Source organism: Colossoma macropomum, unplaced genomic scaffold, assembly GCF_904425465.1.
Source record: "Colossoma macropomum unplaced genomic scaffold, Colossoma_macropomum, whole genome shotgun sequence".
Lineage (NCBI taxonomy): Eukaryota > Metazoa > Chordata > Actinopteri > Characiformes > Serrasalmidae > Colossoma > Colossoma macropomum.
In genome coordinates this window covers 32,759,435-32,774,300 of record NW_023494786.1, presented here as the reverse complement: position 1 = coordinate 32,774,300, position 14,866 = coordinate 32,759,435, and the positions used below count along the sequence as shown (strand labels likewise).

Below are 14,866 nucleotides of genomic sequence, written 5' to 3'. Positions count from 1 at the left end.
CTTTTCCACAAAAGTAGAACAGTTTCTTGTAAAACGTCTCTCAACGTTGGACTTTGTACGAGACTGAAGTCGCTTCTCATTCTCCAGCTTCTTGTTCAAATTTTCCCGTTCCACCTTAAATGGTGCCTGAAGGGCCAGAATGTAACTGCTGCACCATTTAAGGTGGAACGGGAAAATTTGAACAAGAAGCTGGAGAATCAGAAGCAACTTCAGCTTCGTGACTTTTAAGTGTTTGTCAGTTTATCATTGCAGATTAAACGTATCAGGAAACCAGCTGGAGTGATTATAAATGCAAATGAGTCCATTTGTCTCCAAATTATCGATGTTCATCTTAAATCTCTCTGTTTGCCGTTTCGTTAGCTACTAGCTAGGCGAGACTGTTGCCTGCATTGCTATGGTGACAAGCAGTCTGCGCTGATCTTCAGGGTTAAAGGGTGAATCAGCAGTTCTACATTAACTCCAGAGTTTAAGACCATTTATTGTTAAACTGTGTTGAACGATCAGCAGAGCTTTATTTTACTGTAAAGGAGGATTATTTTATTTTTACCTACTAATCTGATTCTGATGCGGAGCCGCAACAGGGCAGTTAGAGAGCCGTATGTGGCTCTGGAGCCACATTTTGCTGACCCCTTGGCTAGACAACGCAAAGACGGAGCGGTAGACGCAGACACAAGTTAAAATGGTTTGAAGTGTTTTGATGCTCAGTGAAGCGTCTTTTTACTGCATACAGGCACATTTCCAACAGAGCTGACGCAAAACACTGGGGGACCGCATTTCTGAATGGGCGGGGCTAAACTGCTGTAGGCTAAATAAGGGGATATTTGCAAATGCGTTGGATTTTGCAACATCACAAGTATAGTGAATTGAAAACAGGATGTTTTTACAGCTTAGTCTCCATATACTGACTGAATGGGCTGAACACATTGAGGAAACAATGTTTTCTCCATTTCAGATGAATAAAGATTAATAACTGAGTTACCAGATTTTAGTTTAAGGTGTTATTGATGAACAGAAGGAACTGAGAATTTCATTGTGCTGTGAGAACTTGAATGAAAGACAATAAAGGACCTGGACAATAAACTGCGATAGTGTGTTTTGTAGTGGCCGGTTCTCCTTGAACTTTAGTGACCCCTCAGTTTGATGAGTCACAAAACATTTAACAGCACCGCAGAAAAGATAAGCTTGTGTCAATCCAGTCAAGAGCAAACATCATTTCAGCTCCGGTGGACAACCACGGCCATCTGCGGTTACTGAGGTCAACAGTGAAAAACACAAAACCTGAAGCACTCCTTTGGACCTCAAAGGGGAATTCCACCAATTTTACAGAATTTCAGCACAATTAAAAGTGACTAAGATGTAAAAAGAGTCATTCAGAGTGGTTTGGTGTGAAATGCTCCAATCTAGAATCAGAACTGTTCACAGTGGTGGTGATAGGAACCAGACGTCCACCTCTAAAAGCTCCTTCACAGAAAGTTACTACATGAAACGGTTATGAATTCATTGCTTTTTGTTTTATGTTCAATACCTTGTTATAATTATATAACTAATTAGTCACCAACAGGTATTTTTAAACATTTTATTACATTAAAAATCAATGTAAATTATATTATCTCTTTATAGTAATTCACTTCCAAGTTATCTGCATTAATAGTTGATAAATATTTTTGGATTCATTCATGATGTGAATCTTCTGCAGCTAGAAACACTAATATTTCTTCTTTTTTCAGCTGATTACCTGAAACCTGTGAAGCTGTATATTAGAATCATTTTATACATTTATCTGCAACTAGACTGGATTTATTTTATTGGAAACATTGATTTTTACACGTTGACCTATAAATCATTTTATTTTTTCCTGTCCACACGACTAACAGAGCAGACTTTAATGATTGTCTGGTTATCAAAGCTAATCTCTTTCCCATTCCTTGTCCTGTGCCAGTTGCTCTTCCGCAGTGTGTGTGTTGGCATGTTGATTGTGTAATGGGGAAAGGTCAGAGCAGGCAGTAAAACCCACAAACTCACTCTTACACGTTGGAGCGCACAGCCACCTTTCACCAGCTTTGGGGTCACAAAGTGTCAAAGACAGTCGAGTCTTGAGTCCTGATTCAGTACAGGCAAGGGTCGAGTCAGGTCACGAGTCAGTACAGGCACATCTCAGGTAGAGTCAAGGCACATCTCAAGTAGACTCATGTCAGTACAGACAAGTCACGATTCAAGTCTCGAGTCAATGCAAGCAAGCCTCAAGTAGAGTTTCGAGTGAATGCAGGTGAGTCTCAAGTGGAGTCTCGAGTCGAGTCACGATTCAAGTCTCGGATCAATACACGCAAATCTGAAGTTATGTCATGAGTCAATACAGGTAAATCTCAAGTTGAGCCTCAAGTCAGTACATTCAAGTCACGATTCAATTTTTGAGTCAATACAGGCAAATCCCAAGTAGAGTTTCAAGTCAAAGCAGGCAAGTCTCAAGTAGAGTCATGATTCAGTACAGACAAGTTACATTTTGAGTCCTAAGGCAGTACAGGCAAGTAGAATCTTGAGTCAATACAGACTCATATTGAACTCATATTGAACATATTGAAGTCTCATTATGTCTCAAGTCAGTACAGGCGTCTAAAGTCAAGTTTCGAGTCAAAACAGGCAAGTCTTAAGTCTTAAGGCCAGTTAGTAGAAACACAAGGTAGGTGTTTCCAACAAAGTGGCCAGTGAGTGGAAGTAAAAGCTAGGTATCTCTAATAAAGTGGCCAGTGAGTGGAAGTACAAGGCAGGTGTTTCTAGTAAAGTGGCCAGTTAGTTAAGGTACAAGGTAAGTGTTTCTGATAAAGTGGCCAGTTAGTTAAGGTACAAGGTAAGTGTTTCTGATAAAGTGGCCAGTTAGTGGATGTACAAGGCAGGTGTTTCTAATAAAGTGGCCAGTGAGTGGAAGCACAAGGCAGGTGTTTCTAATAAAGTGGCCAGTTAGTGGAAGCACAAGGCAGGTGTTTCTAATAAAGAGGCCAAAGTATGTTAACTCTTTTTAATAGTGATTAATAAATCATGAATCATTAATAATGCATTTGTAAAAGTGATGTAAAAATGTTGTAAACAAAATGTTTGTCATATTATTAGTTTTTGTGTCTAATTTGTTTATGTGATTACGGTAATTTGTTCCAGTTACTTTGAAGTTGAAGAACAATCATCATCCTAAACTTGCAAACTTAAAAAGAGGCATGTTTTTACTGGTAGTAGAGGAAGAAAAAAAGCCTTTCGCTCATATTTTCCGCTCCCTGCTGTCCGACAGACAGTTGCTCAGTGCTTTCTGAAGAATGGCTCAACTTCATGCTAGAAATACTTGGGAAAGTGCAGAGCACTGCAGAATTTATGAGAACAGACGCTGCTCTGAAAATAGAAGCCTCTTCCTTTTTTTGTGAAACAGACAGCCGGCCTGACATTCACATTATACGGTCATAAGCAAAAGTTTGTGCGCCCCTGGTCAAATCACATCTTGTTGCTTTATTAAGCGTAAATAAGTGAACACATCCTCCACAGAGAACACACTTTTTATGTTTTACATTTTAACGCAGAATTAGTGTTTATTTGGTGAATTAAATATATTAGGGGGAAAATAAAATATGAAATGTGGCCTGTGCGAGTTATAGCATATCTTTTATATTAGATTTTTTTCCAATATGTTAAATTGTGACTAAAATCTGCAGAAAATGTCAAATTTAAGTTCTGTATTGAGTATGTTTTTTGGCCCTGTACTGTGTTTGTAAGGTTCACGTAACATACAGACATATAAACTTGACTATTTTATCTTTATTTGATTTTTTTGTATTTTATTTTATATTTATTTTATTTTATTTTATTCACTACATGTAAATGTTTGATACTGTGCACTGTGAGCTCCTGTAACCAAAACCAAATTCCTTGTGTGTGTAAGCATACCTGGCCAATAAAGCTTGATTCTGATTCTGATTCTATCCTCCTATGACAATGCCATATACTGCTATATACTGTTGGAATATATGGTAATATGTGTAGTCATTTTCAGTGTATTGCACTTTTGTATGGGTCATTTCAGAGTGTTTGTGCTTACAGCGAGAAGGGCATAAATGGGGATGAACATGCAGTTAAGTAAACAATTAAACAAATAAGGACAGCCAGTGTCACTAATGTGAAGCTCCACTTTTATAAAGCATCAAATTCTACTTGAGTGCTATTTGCGCCCCCTTGTGGACTATCTTCAGCCTGCTAAATGTGAGTAAGTGAGTGAGTGAATAAGTGAGTGAGTGAGTGAATTAAAGGCCAGTTTTGCATCTAAAAACAAGCTTCTTATGAAACTACAATGTCCTACAAAAGTTTTAATTGGATTCAATGAGCAGCAACTGTGAGAACTATGGCAAGCAAACAAATCTGCAGCAGTCGTTACATTTCTGTACAGAGTAAGCATCATTCTGACATGTTAGGGCTTTTCTTAGAGGTTTCTTTTTCCTCACAGTAATAGCATTATTTAAAGCCATTAATCATGGGTAAAATTAACAGCAGAAAATCAGTTAGAAACTCATGGCTCCTAGGCAGTAAATATTACTGATAAGTGAGAAAAAGCTATGAGGTTTCAGCTAAAACAGCTTTGAAAGTGCTAATATTGTCACTAATCATCGCTCGTTACTTCATATTACATACAAACACTTCAAATCGGCACAAAAAAACAATTACTGTCAGAACTACATACATTTCACTGCTGTCATTGTGCCTCCATGGTAATTTAAAGGGGAATTCAACTGATTTGATTGATGTAAACAGAGTCGTTCAGAGTGGTTTGGTGTGAAACGTTCGGCTCTAGAGAAACTTACCGAGTTAGAACTGTTCACAGTGGTGGTGATAGGAACCAGACGTCCACCTCTAAAAGCTCCCTCACAGGAAGTTACTACATGAAATGGTTATGAATTCACTTCCTGATGTCTAAGACCCTGTTTTGTGATGGTTTTGAGAAGATTTTGGACTAAAAAAGCTTATTATTTCAGATTTTCTACTATTTTACCATCTACATTCCATATAAAAGCTCAGAAGACTCGTGTAGGTTCACTGGTGGTTCTGGATAGTAAATAAAATGCCTATATCTGTGTTGTAGTCATGGCGACCCCTGGTTCCTATCACCACCACTGTAAAGAAAATCAGTGTAAAGAGTCTCTACAATCAACCATTTCACACCAAACCCTAAACCTAAACCTAGACTTCAAATCAGTGATTGAATTATGCACAAATTCTGAAAAAGTCAGTGGAGTTCCCCTTCAATAGCAGAGATGAGAATATTTAACACTGGTTTGGCCTGAAAAACATTCACATTTTGGCTTTCTGAGGTGACAGCGGCCCAGAAAGTCATACGGGGAGTGTGTGGCTTCATTTACATTCATTCAGGAGAGTCAAAAATTAAGATTTTCACTAAGATCTTTCGTTTGTCTGGACTTAACGTAACAAAAACAACACAACGGTCTCAGTTCTCTGAACAGTCAATAAATACAAACAAAGTGTGAGATTCCTATTGAGCTTTGAGTCGGTATCTGAAGTCAACGTCGTAGATGGGCTGTAAAATGCCCAGTCCGGCGCGGGACTGGTCCAGAGGGGGAATCTTCGCTGCAGAGTCCAACAGCTCCAAGTCAAAGTAGGACAACACCAGCGACAGGAACTGTTTAATCTCGTGAACGGCGAAGAAGCGGCCGGGACACTTGGTGACCCCGGAGCCGAAGGGCATGTAGTAGTAGCGCAGTTTGCGGCCTCCTCTGTAAAAACTGGTCTTCTCCTGCCCGTTCTCGTCCAGGTACCGGTCATACTTGTACGTCTGTGAAGGGAAGAAATGGGATTGCAGATATTTGTAACAGGACATTGGTTGAGCTATTCTTAGGTTATAGAAGTTTGTAATAACACTTTGGGCCCACCGGTGGGTTCTGGGTGTTTAAAGGCTGACTGATAACAATATTCATATCATTTTGTAGAAGCTCTGTATGGTACAGCAAAGTTTGTGTTTCTATTCATTTTTCTATTTTTCTATTTCTATTTTCTATTTCTATTTTATGTTTTTCAACATTCATAACCCCAAATCTCATTATTATAATATGTCCACGTGTCTTGTCGCCGATATTTATTATTTTTTTGCCTTTTTTAGTTACACAAAAATGACTTTGTATTACTTTTAACTGTTGAATCTCTTCACTTTAACGATTTATTTGAAAAGTGTAAGGATGTGAACCAAAAAAGCAAGGTATTTTGTGGCACAACTGAAAAAAACAAACATAAAATTGCAAAATACTAATAATTAATAATTATCTTTAAAATACTTGGTCTGACAAGAGTATACAGACTTTGAAAAGAAAACATTATTTTTATATTTATCTTCAAATTATATTGTGTTGTGGTGAGAATTGGGTCACTTTAATGTAAACATGACTAAAAATCAATTTAACATTACTTATATAATTCAGAATTATTTTTAATTATTCAACAACACATCTTTGTTTGTATATCCAAAAAAAACATTTTCGCTGTTATCATTTTTTCAATTTGGGTCCCACTGTCGTCACTTTTACCATTTAAGGTGGAACGGAAAATTAAAAAAAAAGCTCGAAAATAGGAAGCCAACTTCAGCCACATGACATTTATGATATATATTATTATATCACTTTAGTCAGTTTAGTCTATTTTGGACACTGAAACAAACAGAAAAATGTTGGAACTGCAGAATCAAACTTAATTATGTAATGATGTAATTAATCTTGTCAAGTCAAGAGGCTTCTATAGTCATTCCGTCTGTGTAAAAGTACACAGTGGAGCGAAATTACGTTTATCCAGCACCAACACGGTGCAAAATAGAACAAAATAAACAGTACAAAGTGCAAATGTGCAGACGTGAGTGTGCAAAACATTAAACTACAAAAAATACAATAAGTACAATAAACAAAACAGACATTAGACACAGTAAACAGACAGGACAGTGCTGCGCCAACACAGCCCTCATTTCTGAGCATAAGAAGTGAGAATAAGGTACAAAGATATTTAAGATGCTCTGTTTTGTGAGTTTACGCAGTCAGATTATGACATACGTGAGCGGAGCTGCTACTATATACACAGTACTTAAGTAAAACACAGTGTTAGCAGCAATGTTCCAGACAGTACAGCAATGCTCCACACAGTAATGTCTGGACATCTAAGGGTTATCATTATTCCCAGGACTTATTATGCTACATAACCTATTATTCACCCAGCGTGTATGTACAGTCTCAATTGAAGTCAGTAGTTTAGAATAAAATTTGACACTTTAATCTCTTTCACTCAGAAAGCTGTGCACTCACCAGAGGATCCTCGTAGATTTCCGGATCAAAGTGGAGCATCTGAGGGTACAGCGCTATGACGTCGTCCTTACGGATGCGGTAGGACTCTTTGTTGTCCAGGTGCAGCAGGAAGTCCTCTTTGGCCACTCGGACGTTCAGGGACGCACTGGACAGCCTCATCGCTTCCTTAATGATGCTGTCTGTTCGACAGGAAACCAAATAGTACATTATTTACTCTTGTCAACCCAACAAGATGCTGAATTCACTGAATTTCCAAAGATTCAACAGAAGATGAAGGTGAAGATGGAACAGTCTGGAAACAGGTGTTTCAAAAACAGTGTTGTGTGACATTTTTGGTGGCCTGTGAGGTTTATGTCACCCATTTTTGTGCAACTGCATTTAGTGTGATGAATTGGAGAACTACAAACTACAAAGTGCTCCTATATGGTCAGTGGAGCTGATAAATCGGACAAAGAGTGTAGAAACAAGGAGGAGGTTTTCCAATTATGGCTGATCGGTGTGTTCAGTCTACAGCAGTTTAGCTCCACCCACTCATACTGAAGTTATAAGGAGTGTTTCAGCTCAGTGCTTTGTGGATATAGCACTCAGAACAGAGCTCATTTACATATATCAGGCTTAAAGACACAGCAATAAAAACAGCATGTTTACAATGCAATAAATGATATCTTAGTGAGTGTCTTAGTGATCTTAAATGTAGTCAATATATCTACTGAAGAATATTGTGAGATTATTTAACTTATTTCTAGACATTTTTACTTGTTTTTAAGCAGTTTATCTTATAAAAGTGTCTTATTTCATTGGCAGATCATATTTCTTGTTTTAATCATTATTTCTTGAAAAGAGCAAAATTATCTTGATTATTTCTCAAAACAAGCTAACTAATCTGCCAATGGAATAACACAGATATAAGTTATTATCTTATATGGCATCAGCAGTGAGTTCAGGTTGTTACCACAATGTGTGTCGGAGTCTCTGACACAAGGTGAACTTTCATTCTGACCATAAACTTTAGAACAGTTAAAACAGTGATAACAGTGATGAAATTGTTTGACTTGTTTCCTACCGAGGACCGGCATGTTGTCCAGCTGTTCTCTGGTCAGGATGAGACGAGGGTTCTTTGGATCAACTTTCTGGTTGGAACTCTCAAAAATGTTCCTCACTTCTTCACTGGCTGCCTTCATCGCCGCCGGACACCTAAAAAAAACACAAGGTAAACAATTTACTGTAAACAGATAAGAGTTTTCAAATTTGAGCGTGTCTTAATCATCACACTCGCCTCAAAGCGTGTGGATCTCTGACAGACTTGACTATGTGGTTTCTGACTCTGTATGACTCACTGATATCTATAAACATGGACTGAAGTACATCACACGGCTAAAGACAGTAGCACCATTCATTTAGCTACATTTGATCTAAAGTATTACTGTTTGTTTCTTGCCGTGTGCAGAAACGGCATTACAATACAAAGCTACGCCGCTAAATGACTGGTATCCAAGAATACGACCTTCACCTGAATAATCAGTACAGTAGAGGTGTTTGCCAAGAGCCATCCACTAGCCCTTATCTCCAACGCTCCAATTAACCTTGACCACTATCAGCGCTGTCTAATGTGCTCAGTGATAACTCTAGGGAGTGACTACTGTGCTGAGTAGCTAACTGGCTGCTCACAGGCAGAGTGATTTATAGGCAATATATCACTTCTCCATATATTTGATAAGTGCAGGCATTAGAACAAGATTAACACCATTAAATATATGATGTTTTAACAGTTTAGCGCTTTTAATAAAGTTACCATTGCATCTGCACCAAATGTGATTTTGAATATAAGCATATGTGTGGCTATTCAGGGTGGATAATATAATGTATTATATTTATAATTATAACAAATATAATATATAGAGCACTATATATGAAACCTTATATACAGCCATATATAGCTTCACATATACGACTCTATATATGGCTCTATATAATAAATGGAACCTTATATGGAGCCATGTATATATGGAGCCTTACATATGGAACTATTGCTCTATATATAGCTCCCTATATCAGGCTTTATATATGTGGCTTCATATATAAGCCTCTAAATATGGCCCCATGTATAGTTCCATGTAAGGCTTCATATATGTGGCTTCATATTTGGCTCCATTCTCAAGACTCCATGTATAAGTCTCCATGTATAGATCCATATATGGGTCTACATAAGACACAATATATAAGGCTCCATACACAGCTCCATACATTAGGCTCCATGAATAAGGTTCTATGTTTGGCTCAACATGTGAAACTCCATATACGGCTCCATACATTAGGCTCCATATATATGGCTCCATATATGGCTCCATACATTAGGCTCTATATATAAGGTTCTATATATGGCTCCATATGTAAAACTCCCCATATGGCTCCATGCTTTAGGCTCTATATATATGGCTCCATATGTAAAACTCCCTATATGGCTCAATACTTTAGGCTCCATATATATGGCTCTATATATGGCTCCATACATTAGGCTCCATATTTTAGGTTCTGTATATGGCTCCATATTTAAAACTCCCTATATGGCTCCATTCATTAGGCACTATATTTAAGGGTCTGTATATGGCTCCATATGTAAAACTCCCTACATGGCTTAATACTTTAGGCTCCATATATATGGCTCTATATATAGCTCCATACATTAGGCTCTATATATGGCTCCATACATTAGGCTCCATATAAATGTTAAATGGCCTATGTTAAAGACTACATATATATAAAGCCCCATATATGGCTGTGTATGTAGGCCTCCTTATATAAGGCTGTATATTAAAAGCTCCATATTTAAGGCTCCATATATGAGGCATATATGTCAGAGAGCAGAAGCTTTACCTGATGAGGTAGAAGAGGGTCCAGAAGGTTGCGGGTAAGGTGTTGGCCTGAGACGCCCACAGGATGGCCACGTGCGTCCTGGCCTTGCTGATTTCGTTGAATGTGGAGAGCGTGTCATTGAGCAGCATCCTCAGAGATATGAGGTCGGAGATCTGGGTGCGTTTGCTGAGGTTCTCGTGCAGCATGGTCTTGGCCAGGTTCTCTCGGGCGCTGTGGCCGCTTTTGAACACGTGGATGGGCAGGCCGGCGACTAACGCTGGGAAAATCTTGTCGAATTCTTTGAAGTTCTCAAGAGCGTTGAGGACCAGGGCTTTCTGAGCTTGCTGACGGGCGATGCTCTGATCTCCGTCCAGCTCTTTCCCAAACAGAGTGAGGTAGCCAGACTCGAACATGACCTTATAGCAGAAAGCGAAGATGCCGTCGACCTCCCACTCGGAGCGGCTGGCTTTAAGCCTGTCAGACTGCAGCATGACGCTCTGCAGGTTCTCCATCATGTTCTGTATCAGGGATGGCAGAGCTTCTCCTTGCAGCGTCTTCAGGAACGTCTGGTGCAGGTTCTCTGTTGTGTAACCATGGCTTGGGTCCATGCTCTTATGACCAAAAGCCTGGAGGAACCAACACAAACCATTTTCAAAGGAACATCATTAAAAATTAAGGTGCCAAACCTGGTTCTTTGGAATGATGCCATGGAAGAACCACCCATAGTTTTCTAAAGAACTTTCAGCAGTTTGTAAATGAGACGTGTGAGTGTGAAGACATTTTTTAAAGTCTTAGGAACCTCCAAATAAGGTTACACGTTTTATACCAACCTAGAACCATATGTCCAAGCCAAGAATCATTGGAAACCTTTATTTTTAAGAGTGTAGGCTCTTATATATACATTAGGGGTGCAAATCTACGACCTCACAATGATTCAGTTTGATTAGGACTCTTTAGCAAACAATTCACTGCATTTCTTCAAGTTCTTCAAGGGTTCTTTAGTAAAGGCTATGGTTATATAGAGAACCATGACAACTCAAAGAACCATCTGGATGCTGGAATGGTCCTTGCATGGTTAAATGGTTCCATGATGGAGAACCTATTCTTTAAACAACCTTTTGAAAAATGGTTGTATATAGCACCAAAAAGGGTTCTACCATTGTGGCAAACCGCATAACTCTACAGGAAAAAAATCACCTACGGTTTTTATTCTGCTTTTCTGTTTCTGACAGAAGCATGTCAGAATATTGACTTATCATCTGGAAATAACGACTTATTTTCTCAAAATAATCACTTAATATTTCAAAATAATGACTTACATTCTCAAAACACTGACTTCACATATCTAAATGATTTATTTTCTTGAAAAAATTGACTTAATATGTTGAAACAATGAGAATATCTAGAAATAGTGATTTGATTTCTCAGAATACACAGTCAGTCTTTCAAAATAATGATTTTGTTTCTCAAAAAGTTTGCTTAAGTTTTTAAATAACAACTTAATTTCTCAAAATATTCAGTCAGTCTCTCAGAATAATGATTTAATTTCTCCAAAAAATTGCTTAATATTTTGTAATAACTTACTTTCTCAAAACATTGACAGTAGTATCTTAAAATAACAACCTATTTTCTCAAATTTTGAAATAATATGTCGACACAGTGAGTTATTAAATTTGAAGAAAGTAAGAAATTATTTCAGGAATAGAAGTCATTATTACAAGGTAATATGTCATCATCTTGAAAGAAACAAATAATTATTCTGACATATTAAGTCAATATTTTGAGAAAATAAGTCAAAATTTTTACATTATAACTTTTTACTTTATTTCCGAGATAGCAAGCACATATCGGTCCACTGGCTTGATAAGGTCGGCACCCCGTTGACTGTTTGCCACTGCTGGTCCACCCTCGGACCACCCAGATCACTGTCCTGCATACAAGCTCTCACTAGTTTTTAATCTCGCCAAATAGATTTTAAATGCACATAGTTTATTTTTTAAAATAAAAGGCTAAGACAAATATTACCAACAACTGAGAGAAGTGACTATGACTGTGCCTGATATAAAATGATGTTATAGAAAAGTTCTTGCTGATGCTGAGCTAGATTGAAATTATTTACTAAAAACTTATATTACAAAGTGCAACTAAAGAAGGGAAGGAAGGACAAATCAGTAAATTGGACTGGGAGTGAAAAATGATGATAAGCAGAATTTTGTGTAATACTCTGCTTAACCACCGGTGGGCCGCCCTGAAAAGGCTGAGCAAAATGCCAGTGGGCCACCAGCTTTACCATAAGCAGTTTAACAGTGGCCCACTTTCCTCTTAAGTTAAAACATCATAGTCAGATTACAAGTGCAGATCCAGTTACTCCAGTTACAGTGAATTCAGTTGTGCCAACCAGTCAAGTCGTTACGCATTGCGGATGATGTAATCCTGCCAAGTATTCATGTGGGCAGTTTTGTAATGCCAATCAATCAAACAAAAGGTAAACAATTCTGCTTCTCTGTCCCTCTGTCACTCACCCACACCCTAATTACCGTAAAACCCGACCGTATGACCTGCGGCTGCTGAGGAGCAGGACTTTATTACCTTGACAGAAGCTGCGAAGTGGAACTTCTTCCAGTCCAGGTGTCTCCCTTGCCGGATGACGGAGTGATAAGAGAACGGGTCACAGAGGAAGTGGACGTACTGGCCGGCGATTTTGCAGGTGAAAATGTGGCCGTACCTCTTCTGCCGGCTGCGGAGAAACTCCAGGGGGTTGGCCCCGAACTGGAGGGCACAGCCGAGGTAAGGGATCCAGCCGTTTTCCACCGGAGGCTCCCCAGGCTGTCTGAAACATCCATAACCAGGCACATTTAGCTACTGCCTCCAGGCAATTCAGCATAACACCACCCAAACACGCAACACCAGCATGTCCTGTCACGCAGCGGATAGAGAAACAGATTCCAGAGAAAACTGAATACAACTGTGGACTTGGTCCACCAGAGAAAGACGCAGGGTGGGATCATACAATACGAGACACATGTCAAAATAATGAAAGCCACTGTTTCACTTAGTTTACCATTAAATATGTCTCATGCAAAGCTGATGAGCTCAATTATACTGTTTACTTTTGTCAGTTACAAAGAATACTTTAATAAGTATCTAAACTGGAGTAAATAAGATTTTCTTTAACACATCTCAATCCACTCACTCACAAAAAAATAGTACATTAGCAAGTGTAAACATCTTAAATGCAGTCAATATATATTTCTCACTGTATTCACATGTATATTGAAGATGTATTAGAATGCACTCTGTTTACATTTTGAAATGTACTGGCAACAATATATTTCATTTTCACCAGGAAACATTCAGTTTATACATAGAATCAAATTTGGCTGCAGGTATGTTGAACATATTTAGTTTAAATATTTCAAAATATATGTGAATATGTTTGTGCATGCATATGCACATTAGGCAAAATATAGATATGCAAGCTATATTCAGTTTTAGACAAAAATATATATAAATCAAATTTGACATATATTCAGATTATGCAGATTTTGCAGAGACATTTAGTTACATATATTTAGTTTAAACATGTGTATTAGTTTGTATATAAACACACAATATTCACACTGATGTCTGAATACATATGTATATATATATATATATATATACATATATGTGTGTGTATGTATTCAGACATCAGTGCGAATGCGAATATATATCATCATTCAGTTTATACACAAATTTATATTTTTACACATATTCAGTTTATGCTTAGTTTTCAGATATATGTAGTTACATATATTCAATCTAAACATATAAATGCAAATTAATTTGTACATAAACACATATGTATATGCAATGTATATAGCATTCACAAATATGTGTATAAACTGAATATATTTGTAAACTGCTGTCTGTGTGTGTGTGTATGTGTGTGTGTGTGTGTGTGTGTGTGTGTGTGTATATTCATTCAGTTTCTACACATTTATAGTTTGTACATATATTAAGTTTATGTGTAAGTTTATACATATAGATATATGTGAATCACTCTGTATATATTCAGTTTAAACATATACACGGGAGTCAGTTTGTGCTTGTTCAGTTTGTATTCATATATATGAATCATTTTGGGTGTAAACATATTTGCAAATATGTTATATGATACTATGATAATATATGAAGTTTATACATTACAGTTAAACAATTTTCAGTCTATATATAAAGAATCACTTTGTACATATATATTCAGTTCACACATACACATCTGAATGTGAACATGTATCTAATGTATTTATATTTGTAAAGGTGAGAGGTTGTATATTTACCTCCTGCGGATCCCCAGGATGAGCCACAGGCAGCAGCAGATCGCCACCACGACCGCCCAAATCAGAGCCACGCTAATCATCCTCGCTGCAGGGGTGGAAGGAGCCACAGACAGCCGGTTGTTCTAAGCCCCAGAGAGATGCTCTTAGAGAGTTTATCACCAGTCCTCAGCTTTTATACTCTCTGAGAGTCAGACGTTGGCTTTGACACAGCCCATAAACCACTCGCATGCCAGAAAAGACAACCTACACTTGCCAGATACCTCTAGGAAAGTCTCTGTGTGTGGTGTGTGTGTGAGTGTGTGGCCTTGAACGGAGTCCATGGACACCTCCACCTGAGGCTCTGCGGACTGTACTTTGATAGCGCTGCTG

At 38.0% G+C, this 14,866-nt stretch overlaps 1 protein-coding gene across 1 annotated transcript; it reads right to left on the bottom strand.

Moving 5' to 3' along the window:
- Positions 1 to 4,325: 4,325 nt before the first annotated feature.
- On the bottom strand, positions 4,326 to 14,634 carry LOC118804749 (cytochrome P450 7A1). Its single transcript, XM_036565380.1, has 6 exons — positions 14,498 to 14,634; positions 12,768 to 13,008; positions 10,200 to 10,804; positions 8,389 to 8,519; positions 7,326 to 7,504; positions 4,326 to 5,818 (listed from the first exon to the last, which is right to left on the bottom strand). The coding sequence occupies exons 1-6, from the start codon at positions 14,575 to 14,577 to the stop codon at positions 5,519 to 5,521; spliced, it is 1,536 nt and encodes a 511-aa protein (XP_036421273.1). The 5' UTR covers positions 14,578 to 14,634; the 3' UTR covers positions 4,326 to 5,518.
- Positions 14,635 to 14,866: the final 232 nt, after the last annotated feature.

Coding starts and splice junctions, on each gene's coding strand:
- LOC118804749 (XM_036565380.1), bottom strand. CDS start 14,577: ATGATTAGCGTGGCTCTGATTTGGGCGGTCGTGGTGGCGATCTGCTGC. Junction 10,805..12,767: donor ACTTCGCAGCTTCTGTCAAG/GTAATAAAGTCC, acceptor TGGTTCCTCCAG/GCTTTTGGTCATAAGAGCAT. Junction 7,505..8,388: donor GGACAACATGCCGGTCCTCG/GTAGGAAACAAG, acceptor CCTGTCGAACAG/ACAGCATCATTAAGGAAGCG.